The 14,828-nt window shown below is 38.6% G+C and overlaps 1 protein-coding gene across 2 annotated transcripts in view; it reads left to right on the top strand.

Annotated features, from left to right (window-relative positions):
• LOC127874162 (TPR repeat-containing protein DDB_G0287407-like) overlaps nt 1-14,828 on the top strand; it is a 76,290-nt gene that overhangs the window by 50,154 nt on the left and 11,308 nt on the right. For both annotated transcript variants that reach the window (XM_052418353.1, XM_052418354.1), the window contains exons 12-14: nt 1,646-1,819; nt 2,601-2,788; nt 13,717-13,886. In XM_052418353.1, coding sequence (XP_052274313.1) covers nt 1,646-1,819; nt 2,601-2,788; nt 13,717-13,886 — 532 coding nt within the window. The remainder of the gene's footprint in view (nt 1-1,645; nt 1,820-2,600; nt 2,789-13,716; nt 13,887-14,828) is intronic.

The following is a 14,828-nucleotide window of genomic DNA, read 5'->3' as shown; positions in this document are numbered from 1 at the left end:
TCAAAGCTATTGCATTCAAACTTGGTACACTAACTTAATATCATGAGGGTACTGGACAGGCAAAGTTAGATAACTCTGGCTGGCATTTTTACAGAATTATGTGCCATTTTTATACTAAGAAAATGAAAATTTTGGTAAAGTTTTGTGTTTAGGTCCACTTTATTCCTAAAGTATCAAAGCTATTGCTTTCATACTTGCAACACTTACTATCTATCATTAGGGGACTGGGCAGGCTAAGTTATGTAACTCTGGCTGGCATTTTGACAGAATTATGTGCCCTTTTTATGCCCCCAGATCGAATGATTGGAAGTATATTGTTTTTGGCCTGTCTGTCATTGTGTGTGTCTTTCTGTCTGTCCCAAAACTTTAACCTTGGTCATAACTTTTACAATATTGAACATAGCAACTTGATATTTGGCATGCATGTGTATCTTATGGAGCTTCACATTTTGAGTGGTGATAGGTCCAGGTCATCCTTCAACGTCAAAGGTCAAATATATGGCTTCAAAGCGCATTAGGGGGCATTGTGTTACACAAACACAGCTCTTGTTATACTTAGAAAATTGAAAATTTGGTTAAGTTTTTTGTTTTTGTCCACTTTACTCCTAAAGTATCATACCTATTGCTTTTAGACTTGGTACACTCGCTAACTATCATAAGGGGATTGTACAGGACAACTTGCATAACTTGGCATTTTGACAGCATTATGGCCCTTTTTTTTACTTAGTAACTTTGAATATTTGGTTAAATTTTGTGTGTAGATCCTCTTAACTTCTTGAGTATCAAGGCTATTGGTTTCAAACTTCAAAATCTTTCATTCTATCATGAAAGTACTGTACCTGGCAAGTTGAATTTGACCTTGACCTTTGAATGACCTTGACTCAAGGTCAAATTATTAAATTTGGCTAAAATTGTCGTAACTTCTTTATGCATGATCAGATTTGATTCATACTTTGACAAAACAACACTTACCTGACATACCACAATTGACTCCTCCCAAACCATCCCCACACCCCACCCAAGAATCCCCCCCCCAAATTTTTATATACTTTTTTCCATTTTTTTTTCTAATTTTTGAAAGATCATATAATAAATCACTCCCCCCCCCCCCCCCCACACTTTACCCCCTCTCAACTCCCGACCCCCCCCCCCCATTTATTTATTTTTAACATGGTTAAAAAAAACCACAAATATTTATTTTTATTATTTTATTTTTGAAACACCATCCAACAATCCCATCCAAGAATCCCCCCCCCCCCCCCCCAAATTTATTTTTTTTGAAGATAATGTAATAAATGACCACACCCTTACACTATACACTCCTCTCCACCCCACCCCTCCCTCCTTTTTAAATGAAGTATTGAGATAGGTCCCTTAACCTTTAACAAGAAAAATAGATGAGCGGTCTGCACCCACTAGGGGTGCTCTTGTTTAGTAAGTGCAATCAATTTACAGTCAGCTCTTGATACTTGTTTGTTTGTTTGTATGATAGGAAATTATGCCTAAACTTCTTAAACACTACATGTAATGTAATTTTATTTTGAAAATAATATTCTTTAATCATCTATCTCTAGTATTTTATGGTAGGACATCATTTGTCAATATCCTAAATGGTTATTTAAACTATTCTCATGTATGTTTTCAGTTCTCGGAAGACCAAGCTTCGAAGATAATGAGCTGGGTCCCGCGCAAGTTGTCCCCCTTTGTTCGCATCATTTTCTCATCTGTCAGCGGTTGTACGCAGCACGTCACGCTGATGAAGCGGGAAACCAAGCCTATAGAGCTGCAGATCACGCCCCTGGATATGAACACCAGGAAGGTCCGTGGTTATGTTATACTCTCAAATTAAAACCGTTATAACCCTAACCGTTATATTCCTTAATCACTCAAAAGCAAAGGGAAAATGGCTACCTGAAATGAGCATAAAATCAGAACAGCCTGCCAATAAATGTTATGGTTTTAAGCTGTTTGTTGCTTATGTGTATTTTTGGATTAGAAATAAAGCCCTAAAAACTTGAATCTATTTAGAACGATCGTCAATTAAATAAATTATCTAAGGGCCTTTACAAAGTTAAAATTGCGTATGAGTGGTAAAGGGTTAAGTGATCCCTTCTTGAGACCATTTCAAAAAGATTTTGTTTGGTAGTTACGAGGGATTTCAATCTTCAAATCTTAAATTTTTTAAACCCCCAAAGGAGGGCATATAGTGATCGGACCGTCCGTCTGTCTGTCCTTTCGTCACACTTTGCGTTTAGGTTTCGCGTTTAGGTTTCGAAAATGCTTATAATTTCTATGTCCCTTCACATAGCAACTTGATATCTGGCATGTATGTGTATCTCATGGAGCTACACATTTTGAGTGGTGAAAGGTCTAGGTCATCCTTCAAAGTCAAAGGTCAAAAAACATGTATCAAATCGGCGCTGTAGGGGGCATTGTGTTTCTGACAACACATCTCTTGTTTGTCTATAAAACAATCAGTGCAATTGTCTCATAAAATAAGGTTCATTCGCTGTTCACTTTATTTTAAAGGCGATTATCTCACCCCAAGTCACACATAATAAGGTTCATAAGGTTCATTCCTTGTTTACTATATTTTGCAGGCGATTGTCGCCAACATGCTGACCAAGTACGGCAAGAAGCTGTCCAACGGTCAGCTAGACCGCCTGCTGGCCCACCCGTCCTCAGAGAATCCCCTGTGGCTGACCATTGCGTGTGAACAGCTGTGTCAGTACCGCAGCGGCAATGCCACCGCAGACCGGATCAACTCCCTGCCAGAGGGGGTGCAGAAGTAAGTCACTTTAAATGGAAAATTCATCTGTGTTTGATAATCAATTGACTCTCAAGTGTTGGTGTCATTCAAGATCGGCCAATCATTGTACAGTGAATCACTTTTTTTGAGACATCTCCATGCTGGAATTAATTTAAAATAGTTTTTTTTAGTATCTCATGTTTATGATCTGATGTTTATTTCAGCTCAAAGAAAGAAAAAAAATCACATCCAACAAAATGTCCACCACAATTAAGTCTGAATTTATTTCTTTGTTGTCTGAGGGTAAACTATGCAAAACATAACACATTATGTGATAAAAGACGCAGAAACAAGTATAAATACATGCTAACATTAAATCCCTTCATCAATGAATTCTCACTTTCTGTTCATGTTTCATGATAATAATTATACCCCCACAAACGAAGTTTAGGAGGGTATATAGGAGTGAACTTGTCTGTTGGTCTGAAGGTCTGTCTGTCGGTCCGTATTAAGTGTCCGCTCGCTAATACAAGTAGTTTTCATCTGATGTTCACCAAACTTGGTCAGAAGTTGTATCTACATGATGTCTAGGCCAAGTTTTAACATGGGCCTTGCCAGGTCAAAAACTAGGTCACGGGGTCACTTAGTGCGTTTCAAACATTCAGCATGTTGTCCGCTCTCTAATTCAAGTAGTTTTCATCCGATCGTCACCAAACTTGGACAGAAGTTGTATCTAGATGATGTCTAGGCCAAGTTCAAACATGGGCCTTGCCAGGTCAAAAACTTGGTCACGGGGTCACTTAGTGCGTTTTAAACATTCAGCATGTTGTCCGCTCTCTAATTCAAGTAGTTTTCATTCGATCTTCACCAAACTTGGTCAGAAGTTGTATCTAGATGATCTTAAGTCCAAGTTTGAACATTAGCCTTGCCGGGTCAAAAACTAGGTCATGGGGTCACTTAGTGCGTTTTAAGCTCATCTATTTTTTGAAAAAAAAATATGAGCTATTGTCATCACCTTGGCGTCGGCGTCTGCGTCGGCGTCAGCGTCCGGTTAAGTTTTGCGTTTAGGTCCACTTTTCTCAGAAAGTATCGATGCTATTGCATTCAAACTTCAAACTTGGTACACTTACTTACTATCATGAGGGGACTGGGCAGGCAAAGTTAGATAACTCTGGCGTGCATTTTGACTGAATTATGTGCCCTTTTTATACAAACGTATAAAATACGGGACGTATTATGTGAAACCCCTTGGCGGGCGGGCGGGCGGCGGGCGGAAGGCATCACTTTGTCCGGACTCTAATTCAAATTGTATTCATCCGATCTTCACCAAACTTGGTCAGCAGTTGCATCTAGTTGATATCTAGGCCAAGTTCGAATATGGGTCATGCCGGGTCAAAAACTAGGTCATAGGGTCAATAAGTGCATTTTCAAAGGGGCCACTTTGTCCGGACTCTACTTCAAATTGTATTCATCCGATCTTCACCAAACTTGGTCAGCAGTTGCATCTAGTTGATATATAGGCCAAGTTCGAATATGGGTCATGCCGGGTCAAAAACTAGGTCATAGGGTCAATTAGTGCATTTTCAACGGCGCCACTTTGTCCGGACTCTAATTCAAATTGTATTCATCCGAAACTTTTAAACAACTTTTTATCCTGCGTCAAAGTGGTATGGGGGTCTAAACAATTATGATTTAAATATTGTGTTTTAGAGAACAAATGAGACTAAGTGTACACTTATTGATATCAATGCATATATATGAATATATCAGTTATATAAGTTGTTGTTGTTTTTTTTGCTTATTTCCAAAACAAATACATCAATCATCAGTGTATCATCTCCAATGGCACACGAATCGGGCGTATATTGCTCCGTCATGCGGCGCTCTTGTTATACTTAGAAAATTGAAAATTTTGGTTAAGTTTTGCGTTTAGGTCCACTTTTTTCAGAAAGTATCAATGCTATTGCATTCAAACTTGGTACACTTACTTACTATCATGAGGGGACTGGGCAGGCAAAGTTAGATAACTCTGGCGTGCATTTTGACAGAATTATGTGCCCTTTTTATACTTAGAAAATTGAAAATTTTGGTTAAGTTTTGTGTTAAGGTCCATTTTATTCCTTAAGTATCAAAGCTATTGCTTTCATACTTGCAACACTTACTAACTACCGTAAGGGGACTGTGCAGGCAAAGTTATGTAACTCTGACTGGCATTTGGACGGAATTATGGGCCCTTTATACTTAGAAAATTGAAAGTTTGGTTAAGTTTTGTGTTTTGGTCCACTTTACCCCTAAAGTATCATAGATATTGCTTTCATACTTGGAACACTCGCAAACTATCATAAGGGTACAGTAAAAGGACAAGTTGCATAACTCTGGATGTCATTTTTACGGAATTATGGCCCTTTTTTGACTTAGTAACTTTGAATATATGGTTAAATTTTGTGTTTCGATCCACTTTACTTCTTAAGTATCAAGGCTATTGCTTTCAAACTTCAAATACTTTCATGCTATCATGAGGTTACTGTACCTGACAAGTTGAATTTTACCTTGACCTTTGAATGACCTTGACTCTCAAGGTCAAATTATTAAATTTCTCTAAAATTGCCATAACTTCTTTATTTATGATTAGATTTGATTGATACTTTGACAAAACTACTCTTACCTGACATACCACAATAGACTCCACCCAAACCATCGCCCGTGCCCCCCCCCCCCCGCTATTTTTTTTTTTTTTTTTTTTTTTTTTTTTTTTTTTTAAGATCATCTCACAAATGACCACCACACCCTCACACTATACCCCCCCCCCCCCCCACCCCCTCCCCAATTTTTTTTTTAACGGTTAAAAAACAAAACTATTTATTTTGATTATTTTATGTTTGAAATACCGTCCGACCATCGCACCCAAGAATCCCCCCCCCACCCCCCCCTCCCCCCACCCTAATCCCCCCCCCCCCCCCCTTATTTTTTTATTTTTTTATTTTTTTTTTAGATCATCTCACAAATTACCACCACACCCCTCACACTATACCCCCCCACCTCACCCCCCACCCCAATTTTTTTTTATGAAACGGTTAAAAAACACAAATATTTATTTTTATTATTTTATGTTTGAAATACCGTCCAACCATCGCACCCAAGAATCCCCCCCCCCACCCAACCCCCCCCCCCCCCCCCCCCGATTTTCTTTTTCCTTTTTTTTCGCATTTTTGGAAGAAAATGTAATAAATGTCCACACCCCCACACAATGCACCGCTCTTCACTCCACCCCTCCCTCCTTTGTGATTGAAAATGAGAGTCCCTTCACCTTTAAAAAAGAAAATAGATGAGCGGTCTGCACCCGCAAGGCGGTGCTCTTGTTTAACATTCAGCATGGTGTCCTCTCTCTTATTCAAGTAGTTTTCATGCCATCTTCACCAAACTTGGTCAGAAGTTTTATCTAGATGATCTGAAGGCCAAGTTCAAACATGGGCCATGCAAGATAAAAAACTAGGTCAATGGGTCACTTAGTACGTTTTACACATTGAGCATGGTGTCCGCTCTCTATTTCAAGATATTTAAATTCGATCTTCACCTTCAGAAGTTGTAACTAGATGATGTGTAGGTCAAGTTCGAACATGGGCCTGGCCGGGTCAAAAACTAGGTCACGGGGTCACTTAGTGTGTTTTAAACCTAACCATGTTGTCCGCTCTCTAAGTCAAGTAGTTTTAATTCAATCTTCACCAAAATTGGTCAGAAGTTGTATCTTGATAATGGCTTGGGCAAGTTTGAATATGGGTCATGCCGGTTCAAAAACAAGGTTACGGGGTCACTTAGTGTGTTTTTTAATGTTGTCCGCTCTCTAATTCAAGTAGTTTTCATCCAATCTTCATCAAACGTGGTCAGAAGTTGTATCTAGATGATGTCTAGGTCAAGTTTAAATATGTCATGCCGGGTCAAAAACTAGGTCAGGGGGTATCTTAGTGCGTTTTTAACCTCACCATGTTGTCCGCTCTCTAATTCAAGTAGTTTTCATCCAATCCTCACCAAACTTGGTCACAAGTTTTATCTAAAAGATGTTTAGGACAAGTTTGAACATGGGCCTTTCCGGGCCTAAAACTAGGTCAGGGGGTCACTTAGTGCGTTTTTTAACATTCAGCATGGTGTCCGCTCTCTAATTCAAGTAGTTTACATCTGATCTTCACCAAACTTGGTCAGAAGTTTTATGGAGATGATCTTAATGCCAAGTTAAAACATGGGCCTTTCTGGGTCAAAAACTAGGTCAATGTGTCACTTAGTGTGTTTTAAAAATTGAGCATGGTGTCCGCTGTTTTTTGTGAAGACGACATGAAAATATTATGTGTCAATGCGACATGTGGGGGTATTCGTCAGGTCTGTGACAAAGCTCTAGCATAGACTTTAAAAATAAGTCCCTAGTGATAAATACATAATTTGATAGGTAAAGGACATCAGACCCAAATTACTAAGGATAAACGTTGTATTATTATGACTAACAGAAGCAGAGAAATTTATACCATATAAAACAACTCTATTCTCTTTCATTCGGTATATAGTGTTATTTGGAATGCATTACACTTCCTTGATGATTGATGACAAAGAATGTTGATCAGCTTTGGAAGTAGAAATTTTGTCCGTTTACCTTGTTGCATATCGGCAAATTTCAGGATTCAAAATTTTGAAGGTATTTCATTGTGTTCATTTGATGAATCAAATACATGTCCTGCATGCTTTTTTGGAGATTTAATTTTCAGTTAAACGTTTTTAGAAAATATCTTTGCATACATTACTCCAAGCTTATGGGTTTTATTTGAAGGTAACGGATTGTTATTGATAGAGTTTTTTGTTGAATGTAATAAAGACTGTATACCTTTTATAGAAGTTTGTTGTATATTTACTGCTAGGAGGAGCCACAAAATAAACTTAATAATATATCTCTACAAGTAGGATGTACTTGTATAAGAGTCTCTGTCTGTTAGATTGTCCCAATACTTTAAGGTTGTGGAACTAACCAGTACTTCCTTATTTCTAAGGCGATTACTTGAAATTAAAACACATATTCTCACCATGTGTATGTACATGTGTATGACACTCTTCATGACCAATTATCGACTCATTTCTGAGTTATGCCCTTTGAACTGGGCCATTAGACAATTTCTTGTAACACTCTAAAATTTTAGAGCAAACTTCTTGAACATTTTTATACCTGTAAAATTAAATAAACAAGGGCTGTTTGTAAAACATGCATGTCCGTTGTAGTGGCAGCCATTGTGTGAATGCGTTTTTTGTCACTGTGACCTTGACCTTTGACCTAGTGACCTGAAAATCAATAGGGGTCATCTGCGAGTCACGACCAATGTACCTATAAAGTGTCATGATCTTAGGCAAAAGCGTTCTTGAGTTATCATCCGAAAATCATTTTACTATTTCGGGTCACCTTGACCTTTGACCTTGTGACCTCAAAATCAATAGAGGTCATCTGCGAGTCATGATCAATCTACCTATGAAGTTTCATGATCCTAGGCATATGCGTTCTTGAATTATCATCCGAAAACCATTTTACTATTTCGGGTCACCGTGACATTGACCTTTGACCTAGTGACCTCAAAATCAATAGAGGTCATCTGCGAGTCATGATCAATCTACCTATGAAGTTTCATGATCCTAGGCATATGCGTTCTTGAATTATCATCTGAAAACCATTTTACTATTTCGGGTCACCGTGACATTGACCTTTGACCTAGTGACCTCAAAATCAATAGGGGTCATCTGCGAGTCATGATCAATCTACCCATGAAGTTTCATGATCCTAGGCGTATGCATTCTTGAGTTATCATCCGGAAAACATTTTACTATTTCGGGTCACCGTGACCTTGACCTTTGACCTAGTGACCTCAAAATCAATAGGGGTCATCTGCGAGTCATGATCAATCTACCCATGAAGTTTCATTATCCTAGGCGTATGCGTTCTTGAGTTATCATCCGGAAACCATTTTACTATTTCGGGTCACCTTGACCTTTGACCTAGTGACCTCAAAATAGGGGTCATCTGCAAGTCATGATCAATGTACCTATGAAGTTTCATGATCCTAGGCCCAAGCGTTCTTGAGTTATCATCTGACAACCACCTGGTGGACAGACCGACAGACTGACCGACAGACAGACCGACCGACAGACCGACCGACCGACATGAGCAAAGCAATATACCCCCTCTTCTTCGAAGAGGGCCATAATAAATTACGATGAAGTGTAGTTATGCAAGACATGCTTTTTACCCTGCAGAGATACCATTACTCTTTAGTTATATGTACCTAACTAAGCAACAGGCAAAGCAGTAGCACTGAATAGTACATGTTTATGGAGCAAATTACATCATATTTTGGAAGTTATTATACCCCCATTTCCATTGTTAATAGGTACCCCCATTACCATTGGTAATAGGGGCTATATAGGAGTCACTTTGTTGGTTGGTCAGTCCCGAAAATTTCATCCGATCTCCACCAAACTTGGTCAGAAGTTGTATCTAGATGATGTTTAGGTCAAGTTTGAAAATGGATCATGCCGGGTCAAAAACTAGGTCACAGGGTCACTTAGTGCGTTTAAAGCCGAAAGTTTGTTGCTACCATAACTAAGTTATTTATCGTTAGATTTTGAAATGACTTGGTACATTTGTTTACCATCATGGACAGTGTCATGCGAAAGAATTACATCAATATCTCCAAGGTCACACTTGAAGTTCAAAGGTCAAAATACCCATAAATGAGCTTATCCGAGCCATAACTTTGTCATTTATTTTGAGACTTAAAGATCATTTGGCACATTTGTTCACCATCATTGGGCGGCGTGTCATGCGAAAGAATTACTACGATATCTCCAAGGTCAAGGTAACGCTTAAAGTTCAAAGGTCAAAAATGGCCATAAATGAGCTTGTCCGGACCATAACTATGTCGTTCATAGCGAGATTGTAAAATCATTTGGCACTTCTGTTTACCATAATTGGACGGTGTGTCGTACGAAAGAATTACATCGTTATCTTCTAGGTCAAGGTAACACTTTGAGTTCAAATGTCAAAAATGGCCATAAATGAGCTTGTCTGGGCCATAACTATGTCGTTCATTGTGAGATTTTATAATCATTTGGCACATTTGTTCACCATTATTGTATGATGTGTCATGCAAAAGAATTACGTCAATATCTGCAACATCAAGGTCACTTTTTTAGTTAAAAGGTTAACAATGGCCATAAATGATCTTTTCCGGGCCATAACTATGTCATTCATTGTGAGATTTTAAAATTACTCGGTACATTTGTTCACAATCACTGGATGGTGTGTCATGCAAAAGAATTACGTCAATATCTCCAAGGTCAAGGTCACACTTGGGGTTCAAGTCAAAAATGGTCATAAATGAGCTTGTCCGGGCCATAACTTTGTCATTCATTGTTAGATTTTAAAATGACTGTACATTAATTTTGTTCACAGTCATTGGACGGTCTGTCATGCGAAAGCATTCAAGAGTTCAAAGGTCAAAATGGCCATAAATGATAATGGCATAATCATTCTTAACAAGAGCACAGCATAACGCGTGCCACGCTTGGCTATGGGTGCAGTTTTGAATAATTGAAAGCATGTCAGATTTTATTTATTTTTTTAGAGTTTTTTTAGCTCACCTGAGCGATAGCTCGGGGTGAGCTATTGTGATCACTCACCGTCAGGCGTCCGTCCGTCCGTCTGTCTGTCTGTCTGTAAACAATTTGTAAACATCTTCTTCTACTAAACCATTGAGCCAATTTCAACTAAATTTCATGTGGAGCATCCCTAGGTCATGGGACAAAAGAATTGTTAAAAAAAAATTGATCACATAACCAAGATGGCCGCCATGACCATGTAAGGTAAAAACCTTAAAAAATCTTCTTGTCAGAAACCGCTCATCAGATTTTCAAAAAATTTCACAGGGATGACCATTGAAGGCTCCCCTGAAAAAGTTGTTCAAAGAATTTTGATTCGTCAAAAAACATGGCCGCAGGAGCTCGTTGAACTTTGCATGTTTATTCGTTTTTGCCTATTTTGTGAAAACTTTCAAAATCTTCCACATTTTTTGTCCGATCCTTTTCAAATTTGCACAGTGTCTTTATATCAATGAGGACACGAAACCTACAAAAAATGAGCATTATTGGTCCATGAAGTACAGAATTACCTCCCCTTGAATTGAGAAAATGGTGTTTATGCAATAAAGTCCAAATTTTTCATCCAATTCTTTCCAAACTTGTAAGGATTTAGCATGGTTCAAACAAGGGAAACAACTACGGTTTATGCATGTTCTTTTTATTACAGATTTGCCTCCCTTTAATTCATTCGAAATCTCATTTTACAGCAGAGATTCCAAATCTGACCTGTAAATGAGCCCCATATTTACTGCCAGTGCTAGGTTACCTTTTCCCATTTGATCATTCTTAAGTATTGGTCTTGTAATGCTGCTACTGCTTCTGCTACTGCTACTGCTACTGCTACTGCTACTACTACTACTACTACTACTACTACTACTACTAATACTACTACTACTACTACTACTACTTCTACTACTACTACTACTTCTACTTCTACTACTACTACCACTACTACTACTACTACTACTACTACTACTACTACTACTACTACTACTACTACTTCTACTACTACTACTAGTACTACTACTACTAGTACTACTACTACTACCACCACCACCATCACCACCACCACCACCACCACTATTACTACTTCTACTACTACTGCCACTACTACTACTACTTTTACCACTACTCTACTATTACTACTACTACTACTACTACTACTACTACTACTACTACTACTACTACTACTACACCACCACCACCACCACCACCATTCACAGTGACAAAAAAACGTATTCACACAATGGCTGCTACTACAACTTATAGCCCATATAGGGGGGCATGCATGTTTTACAAACAGCCCTTGTTTCTATGGGATTTTAACCACAACTGTTCATGTTTATCTCCGACACATATTTTTAGGTCACCTGTCATGAAGTGACACGGTGAGCTTATGTGATCGTGTGATGTCCGGCGTCCGTTGTGCGTACCTGCGTGTGTCAGTGCGTCTGTCCGTCAACAATTTGTTTGTGTAGACAGTAGAGGTCACAGTTTGCATCCAATCTTGATGAAATTTGGTCAAAATGTTTATCTTGATGAAATCCGGTTAGGGATTGTATTTGGGTCATCTGGAGTCAAAAACAAGGTCACTAGGTCAAATAATAGAACAACCTTCTGTAGACAAAGAGGTCACAGTTTTCATCCAATCTTTATGAAATTTGGTCAGAATGTTTATCTTGATGAAATCTGGGTTGGGATTTTATTTGGGTCATCTGGGGTAAAAAACTAGGTCACTAGGTCAAATAATAGAAAAACCTTGTGTAGACATAAGAGATCACAGTTTTCATCCAACCTTTATGAAATTTGCTCAGAATTCTTGATGAAATCTGGGTGGGATTGTATTTGGGTCATCTGGGGTAAAATTCTAGGTCAAATAAATAGAAAAACCTTGTGTTGACAATAGAGGTCACAGTTTTCATCCAATATTTATGAACTGTGGTCAGAATGTTTATCTTGATGAAATCTGGATTGAGATTGTATTTGGGTCATCTAGAGTCAGGAACTAGGTCACTAGGTCAAATCATAGAAAAACATTGTGTAGACAATAGAGGTCATAGTTTTCATCTGATCTTAAAGGGATCTTTTCACGCTTTGGTAAATTGACAAAATTGAAAAAGTTGTTTCAGATTCGTAATTTTTCGTTTTAGTTATGATATTTGTGAGGAAACAGTAATACTGAACATTAACCATGCTCTAATATAGCCATTATATGCATCTTTTGAAGATTTTAAAACCTAAAAATTATAAAGCGTTGCAACGCGAAACGATTGAATAATTTGGAGAGTTTTGTTTTTGTCGTTAAATTTTGTGAAACTACGAAGATTGCTTATATAATGTATAAAATACGTCAAGAATGTGTACTCGGCGGAATAGCTCAGTAGGCTAGAGCGTTTTTACTTTAGGACTCTGGCAGGACTCCAGGGGTCACTGGTTCGAAACCTCCCCCGGGCCATGTTCTTTTCCTTTTTTTATTTTTTTTCTTGATTTTTTACTGGAGCTTTTACGACCCAATGTTTACATTTATCAATATAAAGCATTTAATGAATAAGTTAAAAAATGTCAAAATCTGTGAAAAGGCCCCTTTAATGAGTCAGGTGAGCGATTCAGGGCCATCATGGCCCTCTTGTTTAGAGAAGACCTTGACCTTTGACCTTGTGACCCCAAAGTGGGTGTGGCGTGTATAACTCATCAAGGTGCATCCACATATAAAGTTTCAAAGTTGTTGGTGAAAGCACTTTGATTTTATAGCAAATGTTAAGGTTTAAGCACGACGCCGGCATCGGACGACACGACGAGCTGGCTATGACAATACCTCGGGTTTTCTCCAAAACGCAGAGCTAAAATTCGCCTTAAATTAGCTTCTCTTGTTTTGTGAAGACAGCATGCAAAATATTCTGTGTCAATTTGCAGCATGTGGGGGTATACGTCACGTCTGTGACAAAGCTCTAGTTTGTACTGGACATAATTCACATCCCATTCGAAAATGGTCTATTATTGCCCCCCACCTCTTCATTTACATTTTACACTCTTGAATATGAGGCTGGATCTGGGGAAACATGTTTAATGTAAGGGAATGTTGTCTTCCCAGATTAGACTGTGCAGTCTGGAACACTTTCCGCTGAAAGTAGACTGCAGTCTGGAACACTTTCCGCTGAAAGTAGACTGCAGTCTGGAACACTTTCCGCTGAAAGTAGACTTTTGAAAAGAAGAGACTTCCTTTACACCAAAAATAAATCAGAGCGGAAAGGGACGCCTTTTTAAGCCCTGTTTTCCCTGAACTCGGCTTAATTGTATGTTTCCAGTCTTCTTGAGGAGGTATTGAAGAGGTTTGAGTCAGACTCCGGAGGTCTCCTCCTGGTGGCCACTCTCTGTCTACTCGAGGCCTCGGCTGCAGGGCTTGACGAGTCGGAACTGAGACGTCTCCTGGCCGACGAGGATCAACTCATGCCTCCTGGGGCTTTCGATGAGAAAGGTGAGACCATGGGTCTTTGCATGTACCTTAACAGTACCTTTGGTAACAACGATGATGTCGATGGGATGTTATTTGACAAATGTTCAAGTGTCTACTTTAAGTCACACTAACTTGATCATCATGATTTTGTGACTTTGATTAGACATTCCATCATCTGTCAGTAGTGTTAAGATAAGACTGTAATATGATCCATTTAACGCACTTTGATATCACCTTTTGAGCTAGGACAAACTGATGCCTCTTGTTGATTGTGATGGATTGGTGAGGGCTCGAGACAATGGTAACTTTGATTACAATGGTGATATGTCTAGGCTGTGACTTCTCAAATTTTAATCCTAGGGCTACATGCAGTAATAACATCATAGTTACCTGAGCAGTAGAAGAAAGGGAAGTTCTAATAACTTAGCCAATAAATTTGTGAAGATATGTTCTTTATACATGTGTATTAAACACACATCTGAGCAGGTTATGCTCATGAAGAGCTTTTGTGGTTCCTCTTTGTTCAGTGTCACATGTAGTGGGTTTCACCCCGGTAGGGTGGCATATAGCAGTTGAACTGTCCGTCTGTCTGTCTGTCTTTCTGTCCCTCCTTCCGTCCCAAAACTTTAACATTGGCCATAACTTTTGCAATATTGAAGATAGCAACTTTATATTTGGCATACATGTACATCTCTAGAGCTGAACATTTTGAGTGGTGAAAGTTCAAGGTCATCCTTCAAGGTCAAAGGTCAAAAAAACAAATCCAAGGAAGTAACAAGCTTTAAAGGGAGATAATTTCTATGTATCTTTGGGCAGGTACAGATCATTTTTACAAGAGAAGTAATATTTTTTAAAGATATAGAATCAAAAACAAAAATAAATAAATCATAGGGCGCAGTAGGGGGCATTGTGTTTCTGACAAACACATCTCTTGTTCATCCTATCTTGATGATGAAACTTTGT

This window comes from Dreissena polymorpha, chromosome 3 (genome assembly GCF_020536995.1).
Source record: "Dreissena polymorpha isolate Duluth1 chromosome 3, UMN_Dpol_1.0, whole genome shotgun sequence".
Taxonomy (NCBI): Eukaryota; Metazoa; Mollusca; class Bivalvia; order Myida; family Dreissenidae; genus Dreissena; species Dreissena polymorpha.
This window is presented reverse-complemented; position numbering and strand designations above follow the sequence as displayed.